The 17,743-nt window shown below is 33.9% G+C and overlaps 1 protein-coding gene across 7 annotated transcripts in view; it reads right to left on the reverse strand.

Moving 5' to 3' along the window:
• Exoc1 (exocyst complex component 1) overlaps nucleotides 1–17,743 on the reverse strand; it is a 58,904-nt gene that overhangs the window by 18,261 nt on the left and 22,900 nt on the right. For 4 of the 7 annotated variants that reach the window (XM_020172783.2, XM_074042208.1, XM_020172782.2 and 1 more), the window contains 6 exons: nucleotides 16,181–16,368; nucleotides 14,121–14,348; nucleotides 13,787–13,919; nucleotides 12,840–12,949; nucleotides 7,238–7,387; nucleotides 2,154–2,259 (listed from right to left, as the gene is read on the reverse strand). In XM_020172783.2, the coding sequence (XP_020028372.1) occupies nucleotides 2,154–2,259; nucleotides 7,238–7,387; nucleotides 12,840–12,949; nucleotides 13,787–13,919; nucleotides 14,121–14,348; nucleotides 16,181–16,368 (915 nt within the window). Of the gene's footprint in view, nucleotides 1–2,153; nucleotides 2,260–7,237; nucleotides 7,388–11,659; nucleotides 11,714–12,839; nucleotides 12,950–13,786; nucleotides 13,920–14,120; nucleotides 14,349–16,180; nucleotides 16,369–17,743 lie in introns of all 7 variants that reach the window. The other 3 variants (XM_074042206.1, XM_020172780.2, XM_074042204.1) reach the window with 1 other exon arrangement.

Consider the following 17,743-nt stretch of genomic DNA (forward strand, 5'->3'; position numbering starts at 1 on the left):
TGAAAGGTTCAAAAAAGAGATGTGTGCCTCTGACTCTGATTACATTGACTCTACAGTTTGCTTTTGTAAGATTGCACTATTCTTACTGGAATCTACTCTTATCAGCATGTGAACCAGAATTTTCAAAGCAAGAGATTTAAATTTTACTTATAATTACTTAATTCTGACTAACTGAAAATTTATCTTTCCAAATTTTTATTTCTATTTTAATTATAATTACTATTAAAATTAATTTAAACATCCTTTATCATTAAAAAAACTTAGGAAAAATTTATATTCTACTTGATTCAGAATTTCTGAAATCATTTGAATTTAACTTGAAATTCAATCTTAAAATGTCAGCTAACAAGTCAGATCTTCAAAGAGGAAGCAAATCATTTTTATCCATTGAGTTAGTTTATTTTCTCTTGTATCTGAACCTATAATTTTCTAGATTATTAATTATAATTATTAGTAGCTACATGGAAAGATAAAATTTTGACATGATACTTTTAAAATTATAAAAGTACCTTCTAAACCTATATTAGATGAATGAAGTATACATACATGTGTGAAGTGGTTTTTTTTTTTGGCAGTGTTGGGGTTTGAGTTCAGGGCTCATGCTTGCATTCTTTTTAGGCAGGTGCTCTACTGCTTGAGCCATGCCCTAAGTCCTATGTATATATTTTCACACGACGGAGGTTTGACCTTGGGGCCTAGCACTGTACTACTTGAGCCACATCTCCAGCCTTGAACTAAAAATATTTTTTAACAAGATTTAAGAATTTATCAAGGGTAAGAAAAGAAAAATTTTAGATTTCAGACTAAGGCAATGATCCTATTAAGAAACTATTATATTTGGTTTAAGTTATATTTTAGTTATTTATCTTAATGTGGATCTGACTTATTCCATACACTGAAGAGAAAGAAGAGAGATTTCTCAATAGAGCATGGCTCACTAACAAGGGTGACAATATACTTAATGAGAACATTAAACATGTAACTGGATTAATAATATGCTCTTTGCTCAAAAAAGGCATAACATACCCACAGTGAAACATTAACAAGGATATAAACACACTGCTGTTTAAGAACAATTAACCTTTAGGATGAGTTAGCATTTCTGTTACCAGAAGCCTATTGTCCCAAGATTCACATCAGTATCTTCAGAGTGCAGCATACATACAGACAAATTCAAAACCATTTCAAATGTCTGGACTAGGGTAATTAATATACTGGTGTTGTATTAAAAAAAAAAAACCAGTGAATTACAGAGTAATTACCTATTAAAGACAGTCTTCTCTGTCCTATAGCAAAGAATGGAAGTATGTGTTACCAATTTTCAATTCTGTTTCTGATTACTGAAATTGCTTAGGGCATAGGCTCTTTCAACAAGTGAATGCTAAACTCATTATTCTAAAGGGGAGCTATGCAGACACACTGAGGAGTACACAATGTAGCCCTTTAAGGCCAGGTTTGGACTGGAATAGGCACAGAACTTCATCCAAAAAAGAACTCCAGAGATGGATACATGCAAGAGCAGAAGGTGGCCTTGGCACATTATCTTCCTTAACTTGATACTCTCACTGGCTGTTCTTTCCAATAACGTTTTTCCCCATTTAAAACATTTAAAAGCAACACAAATCACATGTCCCAAATATATTGCTTTTGAAAAATAAGATAATTATAGAGGAAATTTTGGTAACATTTTTATAGCTCATTGGGCAGGGGAGAAAATAAACTTTCTTTTTGATTCAAAATAGCCAGCAAGAAGTAAGAAGCCAGGAATCACGTTCATTTCTCTGTAGAGAGCAATGACTTAGGAGATCAAGGACTCGCTCTCGATTGTGGAAAAGGTCTTTTAGGGACTCAGAAACTGAACTCTCAACATCAGTCTCTTATTTTTTCTACCAGACTGCACTTCATGTTCTCACTAACTGCTTTCCCTATGAATATATATTTTTAAATTATAACACGAAAACACAATTGCTGTCAGTTACATACTGTAGAATTTCAATTAGTAAAAAACACAGATATACATTTTTCTTTGAAATATCTATAAATCATGAATTCTCCACGTTCATGAATTCTTTGTATCTCTTCCACTTTGTTTTAAAAGTCATAAATAAAACTGTTCTTACAGGAAGACAATGAGCTGCCATGCCTAAGCTTACCAAACTTCTTGCTTTCTTTAGTCATGCCAGTCATCTTGATCTTTGCAACTTCAAAGAAATCTTTGATTTCTCTTTCATAGAGTCGGGATAAATAATCCATGTAATTCTTAAAAGAAACATAACATGTACTTCTTATTAATAAAACATTTATAACAATTTCCACTTGAAAATCCTCCCTTTCTGCTTATTGTAAATTTTCTGATCCAAAACTTTCATTTCACAGGGTATTAAAAAGTAGGCTGTTTTCTTTTTAAAAAGCTGAATAGGCATCATAACATTAACAATTTACAAAAATATGAAGTCAAACATAATCACACCTACATTTTCACTTTTACATATTACCTTTTGCATAGTTTAAATAGTGCTGCCATCATACTGGATAGGACAAAAGAAGCAGAGCAATCATGCTTCTGTCTCATGTTGTGATGACAGTACCGTACTCCACTTTTTTGGTGTACCAAAATTTAGTAACTAATTCCCTAACACAGGACACCAAAGTGGTTTCAGTGTTGTATTATTATAGACAGTGTTACAGTAAGCTTTTTATCTTTAATCAATTGTTTTTTGGGGATAATTTCTAAAGGGTAGAATTACAGGAAAAGTGTATGGGCATACTGCTATGCTGTTTAACAGTGCTGCTGACAATGGAGGGGAACATTTAGTGTCACTGAGCCTTTGTCACCCTGGGGTATTATCCCAAATAGATTATTTTCAAGCAGAATTTAATCAGTCCATCTCACAGTTTTTATAATTATTTTCTCAAACAGATCTGATTAGCTGTACTTAAATGAAAACATGTATTATCTAGCATGCAAACTCATTTCTTCATCACATCTGCTATCATCACATATAAATGCCTTCTGCCCTCAGGAAGGACCCCTCACCAGTGGAGATCATGTATTTTTCCAAGTCCTAAGTTCATGCAATTACAGAACTTAAATAAGTTTAAATAAATTCACAGAAAAATGTTCCTCGCCATTCTTCTAAATTTATCGTGGAATCTAAGTTTTGATGTCCTTTATTATTTTACATAAATATGTAATTTTTAACAACAGGTTTACTTACTTTATTTATTTACTTTGTGGTATTTGGGATTGAACTCAGGGCCTACCCGCACACAGTAGTTTTGTTTTTAGTTTGTTTTTCAGATAGGGTCTTTTGGTAACTTTGTCCCAGGTGGTCTCAAACTCAATCCTCTGGGCCCACCTCCTGAGTAGCTGGAATTACAGGCATGAACCACCACAGGTGGGTAAACTTAGCCCAAGTATAAAAATCAAGTATACCAAAGTATATGACATAAAAATTGTGTATTCACTCAAAGTTCACCAGGTTTTTCTTGGATATTTTATAAACTAGTACTTGGATCAAACATACTATAGGACCTGCCCCTTTTCAATTTGTAGGCCATATATATTCTCCATATAACCTCTGTAATTTCACACGCTCTTTGTATAACTTCGAAGACAAATATAAATTAAAATATAACTTAAAATTAATTCCTATTTCAGTGGGCTGTTTCACTTTTTCAATGGGACTTGAATGACTTAGATGACCTTTTTTCCTGGTACTCAACAGAACTCACTGATGGGAATGATCAGATGTGTTACTAATATTGATGCATTCATTTATTGAATGGTGAAAGATGTCTCTCAACTGTAGGTATGCATTCCTCTTAGCAGCTAACTTAAAATTTAAGTATCTTGAGTTTAAATATTGTTATCTCAGGTCTTTTTGATTGTATTTTTGTGCTGACTTTAGAGTCTTCCAGAGACTTCCATGTGTTTTCTTTTTCTTTACGCAGTAAGGCAAATTCTCCACATGTAGAACTAAGGTTGAGAGTGGTCTGAGTAATTGTCAAGATTGACTGTCAATCTCAGGTTATAGGAGAGGAAAGCTATGCCCTACTCAATCACAGATAGACCATCATTATTAATTGCCCTACACGCACAACCTAAAGAAAGAGATGGAGGTTGCAGGCCTTGGGAGGAGAGAATCTTGGCAGTTGAACTATATAAACAAAGCACCTCTGTCTTCCAGAGGCTCCAAAAATGTATATCAAAAATGATCAACTTTGCTTAGATGCAGGGTAAGTATAGTTGTAGGCAATGAATAACTAATGATTATTATTCCTCAAGAATTTGAGACAGTTTTGTTCTATTCCTACCATGAACTGTGTATCCCCAACCAAGCACAAAGAGCTATCAGGATTTAGGTATTATTTCTTATTAAAGGAACACTGGTTTGTCTGTTTCTATCTTCCTCTTCTTTCATTTCTTTCTTCCTTTCTTCATTTTAAAATAAAATTCCTATTTTTGGTAATACTTCAACAACCAAATTAGATTATGAAGAAAAAAAAATATCATTTACCAAAAGCTAAAACCATAGAATCAAGTAACAGTCCTACAAAATAAGTCAATTTTGTTTAAAACGCTCATTAATATTGTCACTCAAAATATCCTCTGAGCAGAAAGTGATTCTATAAATCACAACTAGTTGGCTCTAGTCTTGTTTCTTCACTTTAAATTATATTCATGAATACTGCATTACATATAAAATAGGGCAATAATACTCACTGAGAACACAATTAGGCAAAAAGCTTATTGATTACTTATTTGAATATTCACTAGGGGACAAAGCACTTGTTGGCACAAAACTCAAGGAGATATAAGTTATGTTTAATTATTCAAAATATTAATCCTCTTAAAGCTTCAAAAGGCAAAGAATTCCCATACTGTAAATATTTTTCCTTAAGATATCTCCAAATCAGAATTCTATTGAATGAAAACAAAACAGAAGAAAACAAAATATAACACAACAAGAAAAATAATCTTACCTAAAATACCTAGCCAGATAAGATGTAAATGCACCTCAGGAGAGGAAGCTCCTTTTTGAAAACCATTTTTAAATTATAATTTAAAAATATTATTTATTTTACCAGGATTTACATCCTCTTTCTTATGATCTCAGTTTAGAAACAAAAGGAGCCAGATTTTACTTTAAATGGGTAAAAGTACTTCCAAGAGAAAATTTGAGGACAGGCATATAAAAGCATGTCCTACTATCAAATATGTTGACATCAGTACATTCATAGGAATGTATCATCTGCCTCAGTATCCCACTTCTCCACCTAACCCTCTGTCTTTTCTTGAAGCATGAATCTAAAGTCTGGCTAGATTTCAGTATTCTTACTTCAAAGACAAAACGTACCATTCTTTCCAAAATAAGATATCCTTAGGGTCATACTGTCCATATAATTTATTATTAAATTATTAAAAGAATTACATGCTAGTTAAGACTTTTTATTTTTAAACTTCAAAGTCACAAAATCTTAAAAGATAAAACATTTTAAATGTTTCTCAGAATTTTAATTAAACTCTTCAGCCAGCACTGTCCAGACTACTACTAGCTATTTACATATTTGAGATAGACAGGTGGCAATTCTTCAGCTCACTTTTTAAAAAGAGCAACACTGATGTTCAATTTTTAAATGACAGATTACTATAAAATGCCAGAAAAGTACTGCCCCTCCAGCTTCCTGCTACAATGGCCATTATTAATCTAAGTCAGATTGTGTCATTACACTGCTGAAGGCCCTTTTCTCACCCCTCTCCAATGTCATGTATAGACAATAAAAGTCAAAATCCTTCCAGTGGCCTTCCATCTCTCCGGGATCTGCCCTGCCCCCACTTAGGCTCTGTCCTCTGTTTACTGGGCTGCAACCACAGTGTCTGGCTTCACTTTCAGAATTCTAGCACACCAGACAAGCTCTGCTGTAGGACACCTGCAATATGCCTGGACAATTTTCTTCCAGAAACCATCATCCCCTACTTATTTGTAAAATCTGTGCTCAAATGCCACCTTCTTGTGACTCCTTCCCTTAACCACCCTACTTGAAACCAGACCCTTCTCCAAGTCTTGGCATTCCTGCTTTATTTTCTCCAGAGCACTAGGCAATACTTTCTAATATACTATGTAACTGACTTTTTGTCTATATTCTCTTCTAGCACATGCACTCTGAAAAGTGAGTTTTTGCCTGTTTCCCTTGATGCTGTATCTGTAGTGCCTACAGCAATCTTGCATCTAAGGGCTCAATACAAACACTGAATGAATGGCTGATCTTCCCATACTGCTGATTTTAGTCACTGGTGTATACCACTCATCTCCAACACTGGTGAGTTTGGCACCATCCTGTTGTTTCTGCTTTGAAGTCTCTTTGTTGGTTTTTATTATCTCTCTATTCCTCTCACCATGTTTGTGGCTTAAGACTTCATTTCACCTGAATCATTACTTAGGTTCTTAATTTTCCCCATCTAACTTTTGCCCATGCTTGAGGAATGCAATTAGGTACTACACTTCATCTTTTTTCAACATAATTCTGACTGCTTGAGAGTATGAAATTTTTACTCTAGTTACGCTAAAATTCCTCATTGTCCTATGTATGACAAGGACACATATTCCCCACCTTTGTCTGCACATCTTGTTCCCACACACCCCTGGAATGCCCTTCCTTTATTTCTGGTTATCTAATTCCACTCATTATTTAAAATGCAACTGAAGTCCAGTATCTTCCATGAATTCTCCTCCTTGGCTTTAACACTTAGATAGCTCCTCTCTAAACTGCCATATATTTAAACTCATTTCCAAGGTTAGCATTTACTTTTTTTCTAAGTGTTTTATGTGTGGTTCCTCCTAGTCAGACTTAAAGCTCTTAAGAGGCAGAAGCTTGTTAACTTGTTAGGCCCCCAGGTGTCTGGCACAGTGGAATGCCTACTTAACAAAGGAGTACTTTTTCTTTCTTTTTTTTCCACAGAACAGACTATAAATTCTTAGTAGAACAATATTTGATGTGTTGGGCTACCATATATATGGCTTAATACTATTTTATACTGAAATTCAAAATTTAGCTCTTCTTTATTCAAGTAAATAAATGCTATCCCTGCTTAATAAACACTCAGAAATTCAGTTATTTTTTGCTTTGCTAAGAATATACTTCAGTATTTCAAATTTGGGGGACTGAATATACAACTTCTTGATTCTGAAAGATTATGCTGTATACTCAATGAGCAACTGACATCAATCAATACCTTTGTTAGTCCCTCATATTTTCCATAATCTGTGCTCTTTAGCCACTCCATCAGCTTGGCATACCGGAGCAAGTCTCTATGAAATGGATGATGATTGGGTAAAGTCAGTTCAATAGAGTGTTGAGCAAGAGTTGAACTCTGATCATGACCCTAGAATAAGCGAATAAGTAAATAAACATCGACAGTTCAAAAAATCATTGTTATAGTCGAAAATTCTAAACAATGACTACATGTAGCCAAGCAAAACCAATACAACACACACCAGAAAATAAAATCAAAGTACTTACTTATCTATTTTTATCATCCTATATTAATCAATTGAATACTACCACCATAAAATAACCATGTAAGAAGGACACTGTGATAAATCAACTATTAACTACATCTTTCAAAGGATTTGAGAATGAATGTTTTAATCAAGCTTGTCTAATACTGTATCATTTTATAATTTACTAAGCAAATAAACCTCTTGATGCAGATTGCATTAAGAAACACATCAAGTAGGGAAGTCACTCAATTTGGAATGCTTGCACATACACATCTTTTCTGTGAAGTAAAGGCAAACAATGTGAAAAAATTAACGTTAAATAAAACACAGACATTATGATTGGACTAGTCCCTATTTCTATAGCTGGACAATATAAACATATTACAGAAATGTTTTTAATTGCCACATCAGAAGAATAAACAGAATTCTATAGCACTGTATGTGTAAGATATGTGGCATTTGTAAACATTTTAGCTTTTGGTTTACTAATGTCTCCAAATCATGTGTCTTTGAAATAAGAATATTTGTCAGACCTATTCTATCTTATCTGTTCCAATAGCTCTGTTTTTACTAAATATGTTTTCTTTACTCCAAACAACATTTCTCATTAATTTTTCTCAAACATTCAAGATTCAAAATTATTATGTTCTTCTACAACTATTCAGCTGATTACATGTTAAGCCGTACTCCTTAAAGTCAAGAAAGTGCAAGCATTAAAAATCTTCTCTTTTGAAAAATGGAAGAATTATTAACATCTGTACAGAGACTTTTACAGTTTATTATAAACTGTATATTACTATTCCAAATTTTGTTAGCTGAAATATCACTACATGAAAAATTCACTTTCATATAAAGAATATCATTACCTTCAAACAATTACTACTGAAAGTGATTAAATGTGATTAGTGTTAACAAAAAAATATTTAATTTTAGAGAAAAGAGTTCAAAAATTACTACAGAAAACAAAAAATTACTTATTGTTTAATCAGTAATATAGAAATTATTACATGTAGAACTCTAATATGTAAAGAATTTTATTCCTTATATATTTTAAAAATTAAGACACTGTTTAAAGTTTCTTACTACAAATAATAAATTAGTAGACAATTTATTGAATACCCAATACTTTTGTAGCTACTTTATATACATAAATCTTAATCTTGACATTAACTTTGTAATATACTTTTCATTTAAAAAATGTCAAAACTCTACTAGCAACATAACTGAAAATATATTTTTTCAACTATAAGATATACATTTTGTAAGACATACATCTTAGTGAATTACAAATTTTCAGTAGCATATACATTACCAGAATTTGTTGACACTGAGTACTTTACTAACCAAGCACTGTTCCAGGTGCTGAATATACATAAACACATTAGTCCTCACAACTACCCTTTAAGGTAGATTATTTTTTCTTTTTTCTTTATTGGCAGTATTGGAGTTTGAATTTACGGCTTTGCACTTGGTAGGCAAGTGCTCTATTGCTTGAGCCACATCTCCAGCCCTTGAGACAGATATTTTTATTATCTCCATTATTAAGATAAGACAACTAAGGTGGCACAGAGAGGTTAGTTAACTTGTTCAAGGTTACCTAACCAGGACATAGCAGAGTCAAGACCTGGAACTCAGGAAGTTTGAATCTAATGTCTGCATGCTCACACACTTTGCTATATTGACTTTCTAATAGAAATGGTATATTCAAGTCAAATATTGAGTAAGTAAAATTTCAAGATTAGGAACTCTTTTCTTCTATGGTATGACATGTTTATTTTTGTTTTCTTAAAGAAAAAAAATCTGAGCAAAGTTCCAATAAGCATCATGAAAATAGATTTTAAGCATAATTCTAAGCTTTTAACCAGAGATCACCAATATGTGTTTAGAAAAATGTGACCTGAACTTAAGAAAATCATTTTTGTAAAATTTGATTCAATACCAGTGATCTACTACACGGGTAGTCTTGTTTTTTTAACTGTACGATGTATAATGCTGCTGAAAAATATGCTGAAAGAAAAATTTCCAGAGTTAAGCATATAGCAAAATACTCCACAACTTCTAGTTCAGTTTCCTCTTCTCTAAGGCATTTGCATCAATAGTCTCACCATGCTGCTAAAGGGAAAGGTGCAGAACTGTGAGCTCTGTGTAGAACCAACACGTGGGAGGAGGCAGAGAGCATTACCCTTTCAAAAATATCTTTCAAAGCCCACAGAAGAATTTTCAAAAGGGCAGATTCTTTATGCAAATATTTGCTGAATTTTATTAGCCTTAATCTTACTGCCTGCTTTCAACAACATAATTCCTGTGACTAGCCTAATTCTCCTAGCTGAATGTCTTTTTTAGGTAACACAGATCCTTAGTAATTGTAAAAATTACAAGCAAAAGTGTGCATTGTTGATAGAAGCTGAGTGTGTAAATTTGAAACATCCAAATGAAGCTAGTCACTTTAAAAAATACTACTCAGATCACAGTACGAAGTAGATCTTACATAAAGATGCATTTCAAGGCTCAGTATAGTTACGTAAGTATTCATAGGAGAGGTGCATCACAAACAGCATGCTCTGCACAAATGAGTCCCAAATGCAAGATGTTATTGGCCTACCTCAGTAAGAAAAAACAAACTGCTCATATTATACATGCTTTAATGTTAAAGTCTGAAATTAAGTTCTTCCTATTCTCTTTAGTGCAAAAGGTCACTTTTAAAGAAGATAATGAAAGTAGATGGTAGTTTTTAGTTATTACTAGCCAAAAATAAAAACTGCTGACTTGATCAGTTTCTAAATTTTATTTTTTTTAATTTTACTGATTTGTGAATTTTAATAAGACTGTGAATCAAGGTTCTTAAATTACTGTTGACATCAACAGATTCTTTCAATTCTTCTGTACAATATTTATAAATGTTACAATTATACACTTGCTATAAATTGCATTGCATGGATTCTGCTCAAGTACTGCCTTGATTTCATTTCAGACTTTTTAAATCCTCAGAAAATTTACTTTTGATTAAACCTCTTTGGCCCTTACCATGCACAGCCATTTATATGTATATTTCTGTAGAATTTTAATTACATTAGTCTTATCTCCTCCTTAGGAGTATCTCAAGGGCAGGAACCATTCTTTTTATTCTTACAAGGAACAACAGTGTGGACACAATAGGCATATAATGGATAGTTGGTGATTGGCAAAGAGATATACCATCATATGTTAATCAAATTTCCCCAGCCAGTTTGTCTCCCAACTAGGAACAGAAATCTCCATGTCTTCCAACTCTTCCCAGGTGACCTGGTACACAGAATTCAACATATAGAGAATCTCTTTCTTGCACTTGGGACCTCCTCTTCCACCTTCTGCAGCAAATCACAGGGTGTAACACTCTGGTTTTTAACATGCATCACTCACATGAAACAATATCTACTAGTAGACTTTTAGAAATGGGAAGCATTTGCTTTAAACAAAGCCATTAGTTTATAAGACAAAGAAGCAAAATCATAACCCACATGTTACAAAAGAGTTAAGGGCACAAAAGGGACTGCTGTTCTTTGACTGTATTTTTATGCCACCTAGAAATGTGGACAACATTGTCAACAGTGTTATTTCTAAAAACTAAGAATCATGTAGCAATGGATGTTACTGAAACGATGCTGTAAAAGATGTAAATTAGTTTCCTGTGTGACTTTTAAATTTGTTTTCTTCTTTACACTTGTCAGGTCAAGTGAAAGGGGGTCTGTGTGCCCTGATCTCCAACTTCCCATGCTTAGCTAGGTTGTTTTCCTCTGTGTTCCCACAATACCACCATCTCTATCTTTTCTGAATTTACATATCTCTTCCTAGACTGTAAGCTGCTCGAGGGAGAGATCAGACTCTCATTCACCTCACGTCCTTGACTGGTGTGCATCTCAAACACTGGCAAACAATTACCACATAAGTGAAGGAGAAAAATGAGTAAATTAAAGAATGATAGGAAGAAAGGCAAGCAAAAATGAGATTAAAAGCCTTTTAGGCCAAATGGGACACGTAACAACTGTTACAAATATGGTTAACAGCTTAAATCAGTAAGTTAAGTTGTAAGCTATAAAGATTCTGCTGCTAAATTTAGCAAACTTTGTAGAGGAAAGAAAAATCAGAGAAGCTTGAGCCAAATTTGATGTACTCACAGGAACCGAAAGAAAGTAGGACCTGTTATAGAGTTGAAGGAGGGCCTGAGTAAACTAATTGGAAATAAAATATAATAAGGACAATTGTTTTAGAATCCTGCAAAATGAAAACAAAGCCAGAATCCAATGTTTTCTGGCAGCATTTCTTTTTTTTTTTTTGAGTTATTTATTTATTTATTTATTTACTATCATTATTTACCATTTTTACATTTACTCACATGCATATACATTGTTTGGACCACCTTCCCCCCACCCCATGGGTGAATTTTATAGGCAGAAAAATACTGAAGTAGAGCAAAGAAAAAAAAAAGGGAATAAAGAACAGATTGGTTACTTTCTTTATAAGAATTTGAGAAATATCTTATTGTCTGACAGCATTTCTTGATGAATAAGATTTTTCCCATTCAATAATCCTAATAAAATAAAATAAAATAAAAGAGACAAAAATATAAGAAACTTAACTTATGATACTAGATATTAAAATGCATTTTATTCAAATCCCTGAGAAACTCTTAATATTATTAATATGTTGTTGCCATATCCTTAATTATAATATCCTTCCATATAAAAATGTAAACAAATCACCTCTGTAAAGATTAAATCAACTATTTACAGTTAAGCTGGTCATTTTCTTACAAGTACATACAGCCTATAACATTTAAAATATTGAGCCAAATCCTGCTTCTCACCTCAAAATATTGAAAAATAAAACAGTCCCAACAGTCAACATATGCCAAGTTTGGACATTTTGTGGGAATTTAAGTTTAAGGTAATATACAAATAAGCTATGGAACCATACCAGATTTTTTGCTCTTTTTTTTTTTTTTTGGTGGTACAGATGGCTGAACGCAGGGTCTCATCCTTGCTAAGGCAGGTACTCCATCACTTGAGTCACTCTGTCAGCCCTTTTTGGGTTGGTTATTTTTGAGATAGGGTCTTGCTTCATTGCCCATGCTGCCTGGACCTTGATCCTCCAATCTGTGCTTCCCTGTGTAGTTGGATTGACAGGCATGCATCACCATGCCCAGCCACTGGTTGAGATGGGGGTCTCATGAATTTTTTTTTGCCTGGGTTGGTCTTGAACCATAATCCTCCTAATCTCTACTTCCCAAGGAGCTAAGATTATAGGCTTGAGCCACCACACTTGACCTATATGAATTTTAATAATAAGTTAAATTACCTGTTGAACAAAAACATTGTTGAGGTGACTAGCCAGTCTCCGAGCAAAATGTTCTCGCAAATCACTGAACCGCTGCTGTTGCTGCTTGACTGCCAAAAGCATGTCATGGCCTAAAATCAGAACGATATTTCTTGAGGTGATTTAATAAGGGCAAAAAGAGGCCCTTGGTGCTCAATGAATTCACTCACCACCCCTCCTTCCTCAGAGCCCTGCCCCTGCTAAGCAAGTGCTCTACCACTGAGCTGCCACCCCAGCTGTAATGGTTATGTTTCTAACATTACCCACATGTGAGGTTTAGAGAGGCCAGTGTTCTACTGGTGTACTCATCTACTTTATAAAAGGCAAGCCAGAGGAAAAAGACAGTGCAGCACAGTGGTTCTACTTTGTCGTCACCTGGCAACTGTTGGACTCTAGGATCTCAGCCAAGACACACTGAATCTGGGGATGGGGGGCTGACAATCTATTTTAACAAGCCCCCTCTAGGTGATTCTGATGCACACTCAAGTTTAAGAACCACACGCTAGAAAAACCTTGTATTTGTTGGTCTAACCAAAGCATCCTCTTTGTGCTATGTGCTATGAAAGATCATGGTAAGAGCCAGCAGTGATTAGCACATGCCTAAAATCCCAGCACTTGTGAAGCTGAGGCAAGAGGATGGAGAGTTTCAGGTTAGCCTGGGCTACAAAGCAGGACCCGGTCTTTAAAAAAATAAAGAAAAAAAAAATCATGGTGTGAACTAGAGTCACTGGTGGTTTCTCAGAAGGAACTGAAATGAAAAAAATTCTTATTGTCAATAGAAATATGTTGGAAAATAAGTGAAACTTGTCTGCAAAGCTAATAATGTAATCTTAAATCACGTGGGACATGTTATTTTCTGTCAAAATCCTCCTACCAAGTTATAGTTTTAGTCTTAATGCTTGGTCAGACATCATCTCCAATGAACATACCAGGTCGAAGAGCAACATTCATGCACTGCAGAAGGGCATCAGCAGCATTGGTGCAGGCCTCAATGCCTCTTGAAGAAGCAAGATCCCCTTCCTGAAGGGCCTTTATATGACCTTTGGCCAAGTCCATGTGATTCTGGAATACAGTCACACACACCACTTGCGAATAGAATCTTGGGAAATTTAAGGGAAATGTTACTCAATCTTAAGACTAGGTCTTTGGATTATTTTAGGTCCTGCTTCCATAAGGAAATTAGAAAATGTTTACAAATGAGTTTTAAGTTTTATATAATACCACTAGTTTGTTTGTATGGGTAATTTATAAAAAAATACTTACCACAAGAAACTCTATCTCTGACAGGAGTTTTACATTGTTAGTGTTACTAAGATGAATTAGGTGGTTGCTTTCAGATATCTGATCCATTTGTTCTTTCACACTCTGGAGCATTTCCTCATAACTGCTCAGTTTCAATTCAATCTGATCCACCTCTTTGAGAGCCTCATCCAGCAATTTCATCAGGATGTTTACCTGCTTTTCAGAGGCCATGATTGACTGAATGTTGGCCTAAAAGTGAAAGACAAAAGTAACATTTCATGTTGTTTATATGAAAGAAGAATAAAGATAAAATGTTTTCAAATCTCTCTGAAAGCAGAGTAACAAAGATTGATATACACCTACACATCTGCTTTAGTTTACCACTTTATGTTTCACTCTTTATTTTTCTACACTCAGCCAGTTTATTTGTTTCTTTCTTTCTTTTTTTTTGGTGGGACTGGGGTTTGAACTCATGTTTCACTTTTTACACAGTATTTCATGAAGGTACACCTGCCTCTATATAAAGGTTAGGGACCATGCCTCAGTATCCTATATTTCCAGACTACATAAGTACAGTTCTGCCCCAGAGTTCAGTAAAGGCACAGTCTCATTTCTGTAATTTTAGGGGAATTAGGCTATGTCATCTCTAACATTTCTCTTCCTAGCTACAGAAATGTTCTATACTTCTTAATATCCATGTAGAACCCTAAATAAAAACACAATTGCTTATATAAAATTTCAGTTGGGAAGGTAGCAGTGCTCTACCATTCTTTGAAGGAAATATGGAACTAATCTTTAGCTGCAGTGTGACTGGTACTAACAGGATGTGGACGAACATATGGACAAAAGATAGCTCTATCATCTTTTTTTCTTTCTCTTTCATTTGTAACTATGATTTTCCCCTGAGAAAAGCAGTTATAAACTACCACTCCCTTATCACTGTTTTCTAAATGTTCTACCTATTGATTTTAAGTTCTCTGGAGTAAGGAAGTTGCCAAATTTAAAACTGAGCTGCAAAGTAATGTGATGACTTGGAACACATATGCAATATTAATTAGAAAAGAAAATATAAATCACTAAACCATATTAAGGCAAGAAACACAGGTATGGTGAAAAACTTTTATTACATGATGCTGCAATTTCACGGTATTTTATATATTAGTCACAAAAATTCAACCGTAAGTGCAGCCAAACTCTTAAGAGTCAGCAGGGCTCAGAATCTGTAACACTCTGGGGTTTGAATCTGCCCAGGACAATTTTCACTTCACTATCTTGAAATCTCTTTTAGGCTATGCTTCCAGTGAGCTTTGAAAGCTTCTAAGATTGGACTACTTATTAATCTCTCTGGGCATGAGTTAGACTCTGTGACTTCTGCAACTTTCATGTATAAAGCATCCAAACTTTTAAGTTTTTAACTTTTTCCTTATTCTTAAAATGTTTTTATTCTCTGAAGAGTTTCTTAAATGTTCACCTTTTCTTAAAAACAAAACAAAAAAACCTCTGATTTGTTTCATATTATTCTCACGTAAGTAGTGCTGATATTTAGATTACAGTCTCAAAAACTGTGCATACAAATTCAAAGGCTCTATTCTGAAACCATTTTACTAGACAAATCCAAGATCATATTTCGCTGGCTCTATCGTTTTCACCACATTTATTCTATGCCCTTTTGGTACATGATTCACTTATTTCAGATTCATTTCTCTCATTTCAATTTTTGCTTTTTTTTTTTTTCAAACCATAAAATCGGTATTCTTTGGCACTGAAGTATTCTAAAGTGTTTCAGAGGCTGTGAATCAATCCCTAAGATAGTTTCTGGTTGGCTATATTTTTCCTTCCCTTATTTCAGATCAAGGAAATACCAAACTCCAAAACTACCAATCACCTTCACTGGCTTAATGGGAATGGTTCTGCCTTTCGAAAAAGAAGAATGAAAGACTGATGGCAGCTGGTAATGTACTTATAGATAAAGACAGCAATAATCACACTATAAAGGCTGAAGTGCTAAGGCAGCAAAATATGAGCATCACCAGCCCTCTTTGCTATACATCACTTATTTGTAGATTACAAGAGAGTCTTACCCCATCTAGCACCTGCAGCTCTCGGGACAACTTTTCTGCAAAGGCCTCAGCATTTGAGATCGCATATTCACAGCCTTCCATCATTATTTCAATATCCTGCTCTTCCCTTGCATTTAACTCTTGGTACTCATCTACCGCTTCTTCATCTCCCCCTGTCACGCTCTGATTTTCTCCACTTGGAACAGATTCTTAAAAAAGGTAAAAATTCAAAATAACATAGTCAAAAAGTGGGAAAGACATAGTACATATAGCTAGGTAAAATCAGTTACAAGCAGAGTCAAGTTTAGCTGCTAAAAAATTGGAAAGAATGATTCAAAATATATGAAAAAGCCCTCAAATCTTATTTTTATAAAGAATTGTTTGTTAATGAAATAAGGTCCTAAAAATAGCAAACAAAAAGCATGCAGTCTAATACACTGATTAACATAAATGTTAAAGTAGGCTTTAGTCACAATTTCTCAAATTAATCTAAAATACAAATCCAAAAAAATGAGGAAATGAACCTAATTTTTTTTCCCTACCTGAGGTGGCTACTGCTCTAAAGAAAATAATGATTATTAATTCAGAAAGAAAACAATTTGCTTTCCTTTTTTCTCAAGGTAATGTTTTTACTTTACTGTTTTCATCTTTGTTATATTTTGGGTTTTTTTCTTTTAAATAACTCTTAATTGAAACAAGATGCAGCTATAATCCACAATTTATTTTTGACATTAAATATGAACTAAAATTTAAATTAAAATATTAAATAAACTTTATTTTTACTAAAAATTTTTACATGAATGGATACAATAGCTAAAAACGAGCTCTGGAAACTTTCTCAGTAACTCTAAGAAGAGCAACAACATGGTGGCTTCAAATTACAAAAATGTAAATGGTCTTTATGCTTCATAACAAACGACCAAGAGGTCAAGCCTGAAGTATTTTCTAGATCAATGTTTCAGTTCATTTTTTCGGGAATAATACACTTAGCATGTACGCATCTTATAGAAAGCTTCAGGTTAGCAGAGGTAAAATGAAAGAAAGAAACCCCCCAAGAGATAATTTTACAACTCTAAATAAAAGTTACTTATTTTCTAGAGTTAATGGGACATGATTGAAATCATAAATTCTGGATGCTTTAGTATTTATGATTTTATGTGAAAATTAATATTTATACTCAGCATGACTTGAAACATATTCATCATTAATCCAGAACAAGTCAGTGAATTCAAAGTAAAAAAGAGATTACTCTGAAGGATGATAATTAATGAGGTAGATTTAGTTACATCCCAGAAAAAAAAGGTAAGGACTAAAATTTTTGGTGCAGGCAATTACAATAACAAAATATAAATACATTTTTTAGAGAGGCAATACCATGCTCCATGTCCTATGAATGAGGCCATTTTCAGTTTGCCATGGAAATGTTCAATTGCCCAGTGTGACTGCTTATCAGCCACTAGAGGGCAGGGACTCCTGAAATCATTCTGCACAGCTCTAGTACATAGTAAACACTTCAAATAAATATATATTTTAATGATCATAACTGCTTCAGAAGTGTTTTCTCTCCCTTGAAAGAGTCCTTTG

Source organism: Castor canadensis, chromosome 9, assembly GCF_047511655.1.
Source record: "Castor canadensis chromosome 9, mCasCan1.hap1v2, whole genome shotgun sequence".
Classification (NCBI taxonomy): domain Eukaryota; kingdom Metazoa; phylum Chordata; class Mammalia; order Rodentia; family Castoridae; genus Castor; species Castor canadensis.